The sequence below is a fragment of the Fukomys damarensis genome, unplaced genomic scaffold (assembly GCF_012274545.1).
Source record: "Fukomys damarensis isolate Sample0158 unplaced genomic scaffold, DMR_v1.0_HiC HiC_scaffold_25, whole genome shotgun sequence".
NCBI lineage: Eukaryota > Metazoa > Chordata > Mammalia > Rodentia > Bathyergidae > Fukomys > Fukomys damarensis.
The window spans coordinates 14230785-14246926 of NW_022900937.1; the positions used below are offsets into that span (position 1 = coordinate 14230785).

At 36.2% G+C, this 16142-nt stretch overlaps 1 protein-coding gene across 1 annotated transcript in view; it reads right to left on the reverse strand.

Annotated features, from left to right (window-relative positions):
* Positions 1 to 16142, reverse strand: part of Vps13c (vacuolar protein sorting 13 homolog C) — a gene marked incomplete at its 5' end in the record, with an annotated part of 141251 nt that overhangs the window by 26123 nt on the left and 98986 nt on the right. Inside the window, 9 exons of the mRNA XM_033756248.1 lie at positions 19 to 160; positions 4247 to 4482; positions 7282 to 7408; positions 8775 to 8908; positions 9170 to 9298; positions 11026 to 11190; positions 11883 to 11987; positions 13649 to 14038; positions 15511 to 15805. Of these exons, the coding sequence (XP_033612139.1) occupies positions 19 to 160; positions 4247 to 4482; positions 7282 to 7408; positions 8775 to 8908; positions 9170 to 9298; positions 11026 to 11190; positions 11883 to 11987; positions 13649 to 14038; positions 15511 to 15805 (1723 nt within the window). The remainder of the gene's footprint in view (positions 1 to 18; positions 161 to 4246; positions 4483 to 7281; positions 7409 to 8774; positions 8909 to 9169; positions 9299 to 11025; positions 11191 to 11882; positions 11988 to 13648; positions 14039 to 15510; positions 15806 to 16142) is intronic.

Below are 16142 nucleotides of genomic sequence, written 5' to 3' on the forward strand. Positions count from 1 at the left end.
AAAAACTCAGGGGTATACCTCAAAATTATTCTCTAGCTTTATCCAGCCTTGGTCCCGGGATCCCTGATGTTTCTGGTAGGACTGTTCCAGTAGGAGTATCTGCTTTTGACTAAAAGGCTTCCATTTCTGTTTTGGCTTCATTTCCCAAACAACACCAGAACTAAAATAATTCACAAAGAAAATTAAGTTAGAAACACAGATTTAAGTGTGTGGCACTGTTATTCAACTCCAGATTAATACAACTACTAAATTCCTATCCAAAGTAAATTGATACTAGAAATTTTTACAATACCCAACACCACCTGTGTTGCAAAAGGTTCACAAAAAACAGGATTATGATGTATTCAGATATCTAGAGAATTCCATACTTTTTAATTGATCAAATTTAAAATATAAAAATAATAATTGAGTATAACTGCTAAAAACAAGAATATACCACTGAGAAAAATATTATTTTGTGGGAGTAACATTTTACCTAATTTAGCACTCCTTATCAAAAGCTACTTCAGTCGGGGATTTAGCTGAGTGGTTCCAATGCCTGCCTTGCAGGCATCAAGGTCCCGAGTTCAATTCCCAGTACCAAAAAACAAAAACAAAATCGACTGCAGGTGTTCATCTATTAATGATGGCATGTAATAAGCTTCTATAGAAATGGCACTTTGAAAATAGGTACTGCCAAACACCAAAGTGATCTATTAAAATATTATTGTGACTTTTAATTATCTTTTAATTATGTTAATATATTACTTGGAAGACATTCATGAAACCTTACTAAATTCTTTTCTTGACATTTCCCTTTGAGCCTATTAGTACACTATGGATTAGGTGGCAATTCCTCATTTGCCCAACTGAATATTAAAATAAGGAAATTTCCCAGGTACTTGCAATGAGGTCAGAAAAAATGTTCCTCGAAGTGAAGGTGCAGGTCATAAAAGAAATCCTCTCCAAATATTTGGAGGGTTGGATATCTTGCTTCTGCTTTTAACTTTAGACAGCACAGAAAGTACATAAAACAGCTTGACAGTATTTGTTATTCAAACAAAAGTTGTCTTCAAAATGAGTTCACAGGAACATAAATTCTGTAGATAGCACTGCTTAGCCTCCTAATTTTAGGCTGAAATTCATTTAGAAATATTATCAGGTCTTTAGCAAAAATAATTTCCAAAGTTATTTGGTGTTCAGTAGTGGCTAAGGGTGACTCTTTTTGTTCAGAAAATGTTCATCTTGGCCCAGAATGCAAGAGGAAGACACTAGAGTTATGAATGCTACACCATCATATTTATTAAGACAAATGCGGACATTCAGCTTCTATCTCTAACATGACAGCTAACCCCACAAGACTGAATGAAGCTCACTGCTGGACATCACTGGTTTGACAAAAAGGGCCAATTCAAACACCTTCCAGAGAGCCTCTACTGAAAGAACACCCGAAGAACACAGGCTTTAATGGCTTCACATTTTCAAAGCCTTCTCAGTTTTTTTCAAATAAGTCTTTTTCTGCTCCCATCTTTTCCCTATAATTAGTTGTAGTATGTCTAGAAAAGACCTCCTCAGTAATGCTGAATTCTATTTATTTAAATCTGTTTGAAGATAATCTTACCAATAGTTTTTCTATGCAGACTATTGACAGAGGCTAATTCTTCAGTTACTTCAAATTCAACACTGAATTCTCAAGTCTGTAACTGAGCAATATTGAGAGCAACTGCTGATGCATCAGGAGCTTAGGAAAACTATGTACTCACACTCAATGCCACTGTCCTTGCTTTTTAATTGACTACTGATGTTGCTCTGAACATCCCTACTTCTTTACGAAATTGTTCTCACTGAATTCTAATGGCTTTAAACAGTTTTTTTTCTCTGGACACATCTCTTTAGCTGCTGTTACCAGACATGACCCAATTAACTCACTATTAGTAAAAAGGTTTTCCTTGCGTGGCTAACAAATTATTCCCTCAAAAACTTACTTTAGTTACAACCTCATTTTTGTTTTTGTATTTTTGTGAAGAAATTCTGCTGTAATAAGACATTCTTTTTCAAATTTTCTGAACATTTTTTCATGTGATTTTTTTCACCCCATGCTGTTTTTCACAAAGGTTTATATTATTTTAGCACAGTTGTATTGTTGTTATACAATACAAAATAATCTTTGCTATTTTATTTGATACAATAATCCATATTGCATTATGCCCTAAGAGTTATCTTCAAAGATGACCACTGGTAGTAAAAATAAATGTGCGGGGACCAGAGATTTAGCTCAGGGGCACCATGCCTGCCTTGTAAGCGCAATAAATAAATGCGCAATAAAGCAAGCAGTAGGTACTCACTGTGATTTGTAGCACAATAAGCATCATCATAATAGCAGCCACAGACATAAAAGAATGAACATGCCTGTGCTCCAAAAAACTTCACTTATGATCAACAAACTTAGAATTTCATATAATTTTCATGTATTACAAAATATCCTTTTGCTTTTTTCCTTCCTTTTAAATATGTAAAAAACTCACTCTTAGATTAAAAGCCATATAAAATCAGGCAGTGGACTAGATTTTGGCTTTTAAGCCATACCTTGCTGATCCCTGCATGAGAGAATACTATTTGCAGAATGATAAAATATAAATCTATATTAATTTGTATAACTTATTAGTCAATAATAATTACAAAAATATCTTCACTATACAATGTGTTTAGGAGTTAATGAACTTACTAAAGAAATCTACAAATTATAGAAATTCAAAAGTCTTCCTGATAAAACCTCTGAGGAAACTGGAAATAGAAAATTTCCTCAGCTTGATAATGAGCATCTATACAAAATCTGCCACTGACATCATACTTCAGGAGGATAAACTAGATAGCGTTCCCACTAAGATCAGGAACAAGGCACGGATGCCCACATTCATTCCTCCCATTCAACATTGTGCTGAAGTCCTAGATAATGCAGCAAGACAAGAAAATAAAACAAAAGGTACAAATACTGGCAAGGAATAAACAAAGCTACCATCACAAATGACATGATTGTCTACACAGAAAATCATAAATCCACCAAAAACTCACCCAAAAAACTTCCTGTAGCTAACAATTAAACAAAGGTTGGAAGTTAGAAGCTTAATATATGTCAATTTTCTTCTCATATGTCAGCAATGAATAAATGGAATTCCATATTAGAAACAACACCATTACATTAATACAAAATAAAAAATGCTACATATAAACAAATCTAACAAAATATGTACACAATCTGTGTGAAAAAAACTATAAAAAAAAATCCAAGATCTAAATAGAGAGCTATTCCATTCCATCCTTATGGACATGAAGAGTTAATATTGTTAAGATGTAAATTCTTTCCAGGTTGATCTACACAGATACAATGCAATCCCAATCAAAATCCCAGCAAAGTATTTTGCAGATAGCAAAAAACTGATTCTAAAGTTTATATGGAAAGGCAAAAGGATAAAAAGGAGACAATACTGAAAGACAGAATAAGTCAGAAGTATGATACTACCTCGTTTCAAGGCTTCCAATAAAACTACAGTAATCGAGATAATTGATATTGGTCACAAACAACTAAATCAAGGAAAAGAATAGAAAGCCCAGTAATACACCCAAACAGATACAGTCAAATAATTTCTAAAAAGTAACTAGAAAAAAAAGTATTTTCAACAAATGATAAATAAATGGACAACCCTCTGTAACAAAAAGGGATCTAGATACAGAGTTTTTATTGTTCACAAAAATTAATTCAAATTGGCTTAGATTTAAACATAAACATCATGGTCCAGGGATTTAGCTCAGTGATGCTAAGAAGGAAACCACTTTTTTTCCCTACCAAGTGACAATAAGTATTGTAAAAGCAGGGACAAAATCTCAGTCATCTTTGAGCCTTATCAACTAGCAGCAGCTCAAAGAGTTCTTCACTAAGTTTCAATGAATGACTACACAGCAGCTATGGCAAATCCTTTACAGACCAAGTGCCCAAATGGTCACCCAAAACACACTCATTTATAGCAAAGTGCCAAAATGCAATTAAACTTGAATACTGAAGATTTAGTCCAGAAGAAAACACTCATACCTCATGGCATCATTGCAGAGAGCGATCTGCATACCCACTACAACATGTGTGCTATCAGCTCACCACCACTATTATAGAGTTTAGCAAATTCAAACCAGTACCTGTCTGCCCTCATCATATTCAATATTAAGAATTGAATGCCTTAAGATTTCTTGTGTCTTTTTTTTCCTTCTTGCATACCTTGTTATTCCAATGTATGAAACTTCCTGCTTGTTTTCATTGTTAACCAGCGAGAGCCCAAGGCTATGGAGAGACACAGTTATTTCATGGTCAGCCTGCTCCATTTCTTCTGCCTGCAATGCTTTGGAAACCAAGGCCACATCATCCGTGAAAAGCAGAACTCTCTGGCGGCCATCTAGGAATGATACCCAGTGTATCTGGATGTTTGCATCATATGGAAACTGGCCACATTCATCCTGGGGGAAAAAAGACTTCATTAGGTCCACACGTTATTTTTATTAAAATGGGACAACAGCAACTAAGAGTAGAAAAGTTTAAAAAGTATGACTATTAAATGGGAAACTCTAAGCATCAAACTGACTTAAAGCTATCATTTATGTTAAAATATACTAATTTTTTTTAAACAGTAACAAAGACTAGAGTGTTCATCAATTTCCTGCCTAACTGTGGCAGAGCTAAAAGAGTAGGAACAAGAGTATGCTATGGTGATGACAATGTCAAAAGATTTATTTGTCTAAAGTGTTTATAGATGGGGAGGTGAGGAGGGGTTGAAGGGATAAGGGGAAAAAAAGAGAACCAAGACTTGTCATGTAGAGGTACAAGATCCCAACAATGAATGTAACTGTACTGTATCACTAAAATGTACCAATAAACTCAATTAAAGCGGAAAAAAAAAGATTTATTTGTCTCCATGTTGGAGAAGAGAATGTTTCACAAATTTATTAGAAAAGTAACCTCAAGCAAAATTAGCCTACTAGTCTGTTTTTGTTTTAAATAATTTATAACACAACAAATATTTATATAAATCACACTGCCAAATAGTCAAACTACTGTGATCAGTTTGTATTAAGCTCAACAAAAACTAGCCTTCTTAGTTTAGCTGAAGGTTTCAAATAGCAATTGAAAATATGAGCCTGATGTATTTGGCCCATATTTTCAGACACTAAATCTAGATTTAACAAAAATGCAACAGCTCCTCTCAACAGGAAGTAAAAGTACCTGTCATGTGCCTTTTCAACTCCTGTTTTCTTGGGCAAAAAGATAAAAACAAAAAGGGCTGGGGATTTAGATCAGTGGTTCCACCACCTGCCTCGCAAGCTCAAGGCCCTGAGTTTGATCCCCAATACCACCACCAACAACAACAACAAAAAAACCCAAAAGATTTCAACAAAAACAGAGGAATAAGTTCTGTTGTGGTCGTTTCAAATATATTATTAACTGTTTTTAAATTCCTGCCTCATTGATTTTAGCTCTACTAACTGATACCTTTTTTTTTAGAAAGACAATCCTAAGACTCCATAATTTCTTTAAGTAAAATTTAAGACTAACTGGCAAGTATGCAGCATATGCAGATGCTTTCCACACTTCCCTGTCACTTCAGTTTTCTGCCTCTGTCTTCTGTTTCCCGTTGCTTTCCACCCACTTCAAAGGTGGTAGAGTTTTATAACACAGGTGACATACTTTGAAATTTCTCTCCTGATAAAATTTTTAGAGATCTAAAAACTCTCTAAATCTAGATTTATATTTTCTTGGTTCTCTAAAGTCTCATTTTACTTTTTATTATTGTAAATTTATACTTAAATGAGGAAAGATCTTTCCAGAACCACTGTTTGTCAGTGATGCTCAGAGGTCCTCAGGACACCCTGTTGTGTCCTCTCAGGCCTGGCAGAACTCCCTTCTCATGTGATCTTACCAGACAAGCAACGGGCAGCTGCCTTATTTATACATTAGCTTCCAGCACCTAGCAGACGGATGCTGAGGTAGAATCATCTGCTTTTTCCCATACCTGATTCTCTAACACAAAACAGACAGGAAACATTAAAAATGAAAGCCTTGCATGCACTGTTGCCTGGATTCTTTCTGGAGCTGCCTCTGTGCAGCCCTTGGTACCCTCACCTCTACCACTCCCTCTCAAGGGTCCATATGCTACTACCTGGGAGTTGTGGCTGCTGAATGGTATCAAATATGAGGAAGAGGCCACAAACTCAGACGGAGCAGGGACTCTGGGGAGAGCTCCTAAACATCTGAGTCAGCGAGCAAACAGGGGCAGGCAAACAGAAGCATCTTTCTTCCACTTAAAAACTAAAAGTATCTCTGTTGTGAAAGTAAAGCACAGCAAGAAAGTTCCATCAAACTGCCACATGAAAGTCATTCCAAGAACCTTACAAAAGATGAATGATCGATCTCCTTTTCCAAAGGTCAAGTAAGTCTTTCGCTTTTATAGGTATCTTAGAGTGAATACAGGAGAATTCAGTCACTGTTGGCCAACTACCATTTTAAAGCAAAAGCCAAAAAAACCTTTTTAACGATAGGCACGCTGGGACAATAGGCTATATCACTGTGTCATGAGAAATATATATGCAGAAACTGGATCATACATCACTAACACATGAACAATTTCCTCTGTCAAGGGGTAGGCAGGCAGGCAAATTCTTAGGCCCCTTCTAGAGTCCTGAATCTAAGAAATAACACAGTTGATAATTTAGGTACCTATAATAATTATTTCATCAAATCTGTGTATAGGAAAATTTGCATACTATCAAACTCATCTGATTAATGAGAAACACGGCCTTGCTTAGAAAACCAAGCCTAAAAACCTCAATGCTAACAGAGGCATGAATATATTCAAAATAAAGTTGAATTCCACCTAACCTTAAAATCCTCTACATTTAAAAAAGACAAAAAGGTGTTTCACTGCTCTTGTCTTTGACAGGATAGAGCAGGGCTATTTTTAAAATTATAAATAATGCCAGGGATGTAGCTCAGTGGTTCTGCCATCTACCTCACAAGTGCAAGGACCCAAGTTTGATCCCTGGTACCCCCCCCCAAAGAGAGAGAGAGAGAGAGAGAGAGAGAGAGAGACCTTAAAATTAAAAATAAATCTTGCAAAATATTGGTATGAACTATTTGCAATCTGGAGTCTGAGTAATTTACTCCAAAAATACCTCCCATTCACTTTCAGCTCAAGTAAGGACCAAGATGACTTCCCTCGCCATAAGGCAACACACACAGCACTCCCCACCATCAAAAGATACCTTCAACAGAGCATGTTCTCCATGATTTGCCGCATATGTCCAAGTAAGTTTTCTGGTGCCAGTAGGATCTGCCCAGGCAAAAAGTCGAGCTTGTCCTGGCAATAAGACTACTTCCTCCTCTGATCCACTAAAACAGAAGTGACAGACAAAAGATTAGAATGTCTTATCCCTGAAAACACTGGATCTGTAATTTACTGAGAAGAAGACTGTTAGTAAAACACAACTCTGCCTAAAACAAAGAATCCTACAATGTCCAATAAGCAATAGTATTGAAGGTTAAAGAAACAGAATAGTGCACACAGCATTCTTTCTAAGGGTATAGTACATTCTGAATTGATCTAGGAAGAAACACACCAATAGATTTCATTGAGGTAAATAAGCTGACTCAGCAGGGGCCATCTGCAAAAATAGCTGTGAATATCTTTAATAAATATCTTTAGCAGTTCACTCAGGGCTGAGGTTTACTCTTTTTAATCAAATGCAATACTTAGAAAAGGAAAATAAAAAGAGTTCATACTATTCCTACTGAAAGTGTAACGGGAAATACAAAGTCTGGCATCCCACCCAAAACATACTAAATCAGAATCTGAATCCTAATATTCCAAAGAGATGTGAAAGTTAATCATTAAAGTACTAGCCTATGTAATGTATAAAAGACTACAGAGAAATTGGGGGGAAATAAGTTTTGATCTTAATTTGTACTTTTAAATCTCTCACTGGATTAACACCACGAGAGCTAGGAACAGGGAAATCATCAAGAAGATATAGATTATATAATAAAATTATTAATTATTATACATGTTAAGGACTTAAAACTATTTGCTATACCATTAAACAATGGCATCATCCAATGACGAATTTGTGAATAAGAAAAAATTCCTATCACTTGGACTATAAATTTATTATCACTCCCTACCTACAGTCCTCTCATTTGGCCTTCGGCTATTCCTAATCAATTTTAGACACACATTTACAGGAAGAAGTTCACTAAGCATCACCCTGCTACAAAGGAAAGACAATGCTTAAATAGGCTCACAGTTGGGCCAGGGATTAGCTCAGTGGCGCCATGCCTGCCTCACAAATACAAGGTCTTTAATTCAATCCCGGGGGTGGGGTGTATGGAGGGGGACACACACAGGTTCACAGCCCCTTATCTGCAATTCTAAAATTTAAAAAGATCCAAAAACCCAAAGATTTTTCTGGAAATTTGTCAAGAATCATTTGGCAGCAAAATGAACTTATGTGAGACTATTAATAGTCTGTATTTATCCCACTTGTGTGAATATTAATACATGTTACTATAGAAATATTAACAAGTTTGACTACAGAGCACTATCTCAAACATACCAAGAGTGTTAAGTGAAAAAACACATGGTTCATGTATCACCCTTTTAAAATCTGAAACTTTTGGGATGTCAGCCTCCAGGGTTTCCCAGAAGGGACTGTGGATCAGTAAAAGCAAATTGGATTTCCCATTAGCCCTTTTTTCCTACCTCTGTTTATAACTGAGGATGTCCCATGGTGTGTGGTTTATCAGGAGGGCAGGTGCAGACCCCTCATGGTAATCAGAAAAGGTTATGACAGTTGTGTGTTCTGCAGTGTTCACATCCACCAATATACCTCCATTCTATTGTATGAAAAAGAATCCAATTGAGGGCTTGGTTTCATATCATTTATATATGGGATTTCAATCAATAATGTAAACACGAAAGCTTTGTTTTCAAAGTTGTTAATGAAAAGCAAAGCAATTCTGATTTCTTCCAATTATATCACAGCCTTAAATATTAATACAGCAGTACTTCAAGCAAATTACCAGCAAATTTTTATGTCATGATTTAAAGAAAATTTTAAAAATCAATGACATTTACTTTAAAATATAAAACCTTACCAGTTCTTCTAAGCTCAATAAAGTGCCATTATCTTGCCGGTTATAAAAGAACGGTTTGGAAGATCCTTCACAACCCACCACTCTCACACAAAGTTTGCCTGACAGATTTTCAGGCCAAAATGGAAGGCACTGAAAACATAAAAGTTAGTATCAGTCTTCATAGAGTACAGTGGTATAAATGAGACAGATGCTAAGTAAGTTTTCAACTCTAAACCCGACACTGATTAAATTATTACTGAGTGTCTTTAAATATATCCTCTACATCTCACTTTAAGACTACTGAATTATAACTATGTACAAAAATCAAAGAAGCTTCATTAGAAAAGCACAGATATATAACCCATATGTATGCACAGTGCAACAGTTCATTAGTCTATATGTACTTATGGTATACATACAATATGACAAACCGAAGAGCCTGTGGACAGAGAATGCCTCAAATGTCTCAAACACAATATTTAAAAACAAGATCTTCGTAACAAGTGCCTTTGTGTACATGTAGCCCCTTTAACTTCATCATTAAATGAAGAATTTATTCACACAGCATTTTGTCCTCAATAAACCCAAATGACCACCAAAGGCAGAGAAGAGACTACTGAGGACCTGGTCAGAAGTCCCAATACACCTTTCCAGCTGCTCAATCATAAACCACACATTTCTGAGCTTCTGTTTCCCTAACTGTGAAACTAGGATTTTAGTTTTCCATACAATACAAAATGTCCTTCTGCTACAAAGTATGGGGTAAATTTTGTTATCTAAATAAAAATACAGTTGCTAAATCTACATCAAAGATAAAAACATGCATTTATTTCTAGGACACACAGAGATCATTCTAAGTGTCTTGAAAAGATCGTGTCTTCTTAGACATCTGAAGCTTTGTGCTGTAGTGGGAACCCTTCCTTTTGAGACTTTCGCCAAGTATTTTTTTAAATAACTTCAGAATCCAGGTTCTTTTGTTTTGAGCTGTACTGAAGAACGAAAGAATGACATCAGCTAACCTTAAGCTCAAATGGTTTAGTTGACAAGTCAGTCAAAGACAAGGACTACTGCAGATCCTTTCACCTCTTTCCTCATTCGTTGCTCCAGTATCTTCACTTCCACAAATATTATGGACCCTACGAAGTTTAGTTTGAAAGCAGACCTTTTGATATATACCACCTCCATCTATCAAGTCAACTATCAGTGACCTTACTGACTCCAGAAAGTCTGAACCTGTTTGCTTTTCTGTAACGTGAGAGGGTTGAATTTTACTAGTCAATTTTAAATAGGTAAAATTTCTGGCTCACTGATTCAGAAATTTTACAATCACCTATAACTCTGCATATACTATCTTATTCTGTATGTGCTAATTTATATGCATCTTGGGCCTCACCCACAAGACTACGGTTACGGTTTCTTGAGTACAGAAACATTACACTGACAATCACTGATACTACATAGTACATTTCCTCTATGTGCTTTTTAAAGTATGTATGCACGTTTAGTACATATGGGAGAACCAGAGAACAACTATTAACCATCTAGACTGGGCTAGTGATAGGTCAAAATGAGCGACAGTTTTCCTTTTTCAAAAAAACACGCTTACAGTGTGAAAAAAACCTTTAAAAACTGGCTGCCCTATTTTAACACAAACATTACAGTGTAAGACAAGTATATGTAATTATTATTTATTGTCAGGAACTAAGGAGGGAGAGGAAAAGGGGACAAACAAAAAACAATGAAGATGTGTTATATATATGTACCAGCTCCCATGATGGATGTAATTATTATGTACTGCAGACATGTGGTAGTAACATTTTTAAAAATATATTTCTTTGGCTATTTTAGGAATCAGCCCGATTAAAAGAAAAAATTACCTCTGAAGAAGCAATATAGTGCCACTTCTTAGTTGGCACTGAGCCATCAGATGCAATCTCACCGACTTCCAGTTCCAACGAGGACTTGTTTGCAATGGTGCAGAAGGGAGTGAGAGTGACTATCCGTGAGAGATTAAAACTGCTCATTTTGATGCTAACCCCAACCTGTCAAAAGGAAAGAATCTTATTTTTTAGCTCTTTATTCAGTCTCTTTGAAATATATACATACTCCCTCAATCACACACAAATTTCTTAAAATACTTTGCAATCAGAATTCTTTTTTAAAAAAAGACATAATCTGTATTTCACTGTTTTCTAATAAAACAAAACTGGTCCCTTCATTTGGCTCCACCAGAAATCAGTTTAAGAATATCATTCAGTAATTTGTGATAACTTTCACTGACAGATTTAATCTGTCTAGCACTTTTCACTTTTTATTATGCTAAACACAAATTGCTTTATAATTAGTGGGAAAGCTCCAGTTTTTCTGCTTTAGTATCTGTCATCAATAAAATTTTTAAAGTAGTAATAAAACAAGTCAATTGGCACCAGATTATTTAAATTTTCTAAGTGGTAAAAGTTAGGATTTAAGAAATGAATGACAAGGTGGATATGGAATGAAAACTCTAGTATACTGTGATTATTTACCAACTTATTTACTTGGGGAGACTCAAGTCACCGTATTAAACTTTCACAAATTCAAGTCCTGCTGATAAAAGTGGTGGCAGAAATTTGTAGAGAGAACCATACTGACAATACTTTGAATTAAAATATCTGTACTGTTTAAGAGCCAGATTGCTTCGTGAACTGTAGAAAAGGTGAATGGAGCTAAAGGGAAATAAGCAGCAGATTCTTACCAGGTATTCCATATTGTTTGCAGGACATTTCACACAGCCATAACTTCCCACAGTATCCAATGAGAAACTACTGGACCAGGCACTAGTTGAAATTTTTAATTGTACCTATGCCAGAGAACACATACCACAATATAAGAAACCTAAAAGTTAATATTTACTTTATCCGATGGAAAATTGTGGGCCAGGGATTTAGCTCAGTGGTTCTGCTGCCTGCCTCACAAGCACAAGGTCCTGAGTTCAATCCCTGTTACCAAAAAAAAAAAAAAAAAAAAAAAGAAAGAAAGAAAGAAAGAAAAGAAAATTACTAGACTGCTTGATAGAAATTTCTTTGGTAGGAAAGCACAGATCTAACCCTTCTAATTCCCTGAGCAATAAGTACAGTGAATTTAAAGATGTATACCAATGAGACCCTGTGCTGTTTGTTTTTTTAAAATGTAATGCAAAAATGACATTCTCCAATGTTAGACCTATGAAACAGAGCTAACAAGTTCTTTGTAGTTTTAGCACACAGAAATGTATTCCTTTAACATTACTCAGCAGGTGCTAAATAAAAGGTATTGTGAGACGCAGAAAGAAAAACAGTAGAACACAGTTCCTGTCTTCAGTGAGTAGTGAATTAAACAGAAAGAATAGAAAACATACTAACAGATTATGATGCAAGATGTGACTAGAGACAAATAAGAGATAAAAATACTAGTGAGAAGACGGTGAGTTTGCTCCTGGCTCTGAAATTTAGAAAAGGTCTTAAAAAAGAGACCTATTTGTACCCAAGTTTGAATCTTACCACTATCCACACAACTAGATTATTAAAAGCTTGAGGCTAAGCAGACACATAAACAGGTACTCACAGTATCAGTGTCATTCAACACGCTAAGACAGTGGTTCTCAAAGTGGTCTCCAAACCACTGACATATCTGTTAGATGCAGATTCCAGGCCCCATCCAGACTTACTGGGTCAAATTCCAGGAATAAGAGAGCAACAGCTTTAAAGGCCTTTAGGAGATTCTAACATAAATAAAATTTGAGATCCTCTACTTTTAAAAGAACAAGAACAGGGTATTTAGACTTTTTTTTTTTTTTTTTTTGGTACCGGGGATCGAACTCAGGACCTCGAGCTTGCAGAGCAGGTGGCAGCACCACTGAGCTAAATCCCCAGCCCCTCTAGACTCATTTTAAATAAACAGAAAATATTCACACTTACCAGGCCTGAGAAAAACACTGAAGGACAAACAACAGGGAATAGAAAAGAGGAGGAAAACAAGGAAAGAGCAAGGGAAGCGGAAGTCCAGGCAGAGGAGGCAGCACATACGAAAGTTACAGGGAGCAAGTGGTCAAGTATGCATGAGTGAGGAAAACCAAAGAGATCCTAAAGAAGAAAGACAAGAACAGGACACAGAAGTCTAGGCTCAGGCATCAGCCTTCTCAAAGGCCTGGCTTATGCTTCATGCATAGGAGGGCTCAGCTAATATAGGCATCTTTAGAAACACCGTATCACCACTGGTCAAGCACACAAAATAAAACTAGTCTTATCTAACACAATTTTAAGAACAGAAAGAATTCTGCAGGCACCAGAGAACCATATTCAGCCTCAAGATCCTGCTGTTCTTAGTTCCTAAGGGCTCCACCTAATTGTGCATTCCTTGAAGTCTCCATGGACTTAATTCATACCAATGGCACATGGCAAATAGGTAAGCTTGGTTTCAAACTCCCAAGTTTCTGGATTAGAAAGTCCCCTATTTTAAATTGCTCTATGAATAAAAACATACCTTATTTTTAATAAAAATGTTCTTCTTCTTGAAAGAGAATAAAATAATGTCCCTAAAATCAGCTGGATGCTTTACATGAATGTCTTCTGAACGATACTGGAGAACCCGGGAAGTCTTATTGATTAACCAATAGGGGCTAAAGACAGACAGCACCATCCGGCTGCCAATTCGCCTGACGTGTACCGACAGGTCAACTGTCATCACCTCTTTGGAGTTAGAAGAAAAGCACACAAGAAAGAATTCAGGAAGTGTATCACATATGCGGAAATGTCCAGTCCAGTTTTGGCCCAGGTACTTGACCAGGACTAATTCCATGACTTCTCCATTGATTCGGGAATGCAGGACGTCAGATGCACTGCCTTCTGCTAGCTCATGAGCATCCGCTGTCCCCTAAACACACACACAGACCAAGTCTGCTTAGCAAAACCTTTGAAATACAAAATCTTTACACAGGTGCTAAGTAACTTATGAGAGGCAGGTTAACTGTTAAGTCTTCCAAGAAGTACCATTTTTATATATTATGAAGGCCAGTAATTACTAAGGACTAAAAAGAAACCACAGCCACAAAGGCGGGGACTGTCTTTGGCCATTAACAGGCAAATAGCCAGAAGTTCTGAGAAAAAAAAAAAAATGTATCTCTGCCAAGAATCAAAGGCTGAACTCATTCAGAGACCCTGGCCACTGTCCATTAACACAGAGTTATTAAATGAGCCACTTAACCACCTGGTCTTTAGTTTACTCCACTATTTACATACCCTGCCTAACATTTCCCATGTGAGCAGAATAAGAAAAGTCACTGCATCCAGCTACTCTAACAAGTTATCTACACTTTTTAAAATGCATAATGCAATACCTTAATCACATTCCCTTATTAAAACCTTCATTTGATATGCTTTTTATTTATAAACTATTCTTTTATCCACTATTTTAGTTGATTTAATTAATTTTTGTCTATACAAGTGAGAAATAGCTCATTCCTGGTTAAAGGAAAATAATAACATAGATCGCAATTTCACCTTTTTTTGCATCATTCTGGGACTTGAACCCACGGCCTCATACATGCTAAGCAAACTCTCTACCACAGAGCCATACCCCCAGCCCTGCTCCTTCAGTTTCTAAGACTTGTGCATCTTAAAATATTTACCATATACCACTACTAGAAAATATTGCTTACTATTGCCTAACAGAAATACTTTTTATTTTTAATAAAACCCTTGGACTAAACAATTATAATATTAACTCTAAAATAAAAACTTCAAGTAATCAATCCCAGCACTTGGAAAACGAAGGCAGGAGGATCACAAGTCTGAGGTCAGCCAGGGATACAGAGTGCGTTCAAGGCCAGCCTACACTACAAAGCCAGAATTTGTCTCAAAAAGAATAATCAATCAAGAAAAAATAAAATAAATAAAAAACTTCAAGATGAACTACTTTCTCATTAGATTTCCTTCTGTTTTATAGATAATGAATTTTATTTAATTAATAAAGTGATGATTATGGCCCTTAAATTTATGGCATATGCAACAAAGAAAAGTGGTAGACATCAAGGAGCCAAACCTGCCTAAGTTTAAATCCCAGATCTCCAACTGACCAGCTGTGAGATCAGGCCAGCCACTTAACCCCTTCATGACTCAGCTTTCCTCATCATTAAGAGGGTTTATTAATAATACCTGCTACAGAAGGATTAAACATGTGAAACAGTGCCTGACACAAAGCAGACGCTATTATAAGTTTTGCTTTAACATTATTAAAACGTTACAAGTATGCTATATAAAACACTGATTTCAACTAAAAAGAACATAAAACAAGCTAGAATTCACTTTGTGCAACACTGAAAGCCAAAATTAATAGAAGAGACACACCTCAAGTAAGTATCTTAGAGAATATGGGAGAAGATTCCGCAAAGTGAGTGAAGGATAAAGGTGAATAATGTACGCTGGGTCCCAGTCTTCCCCTTGTGCACCGATGTGGCTTAATTCATCAGGCACAGCAACAGTGTTGACGATGAGTGGCAGGAAGCTGAGCTGCACCGATGGACACTGCAGCCTGCCCCTCACATCTCTGCTCCTGTGCAGCTCCTCCTTCCAGGGGATGTAGGTGGTAGATTCTTTGTACTGATTCTCTAAGAATCCAGCTGGCTGAATAAACAACTGACATCTGCAAAAAAACAAATCAGAGATGTGAAAAAGACCTGACCTAGAATGTAAGAAAAACAATCTCATTAAATCTTTTTGTCAACTCTACAAAGCAGGTAGGATTACTCTCATTTTCACAAGTGAGGAAACCATGGCTAGGACAGGTTAAGAAACTTGCACGGAGTCACATAGCTAACTCACAGAGGAACTTTCTAGGGGAAGAAAACAAAAATCTCTGTAAACAAAGGTGGCTTAAAAATATTTTCATTTCAAATATAAAGGCAATCTAATGAATACAGATTTCGGAAAAGTCTAAACCACCAAAAAAGTTTTCATTTGATAAATTCAATAACACAAAC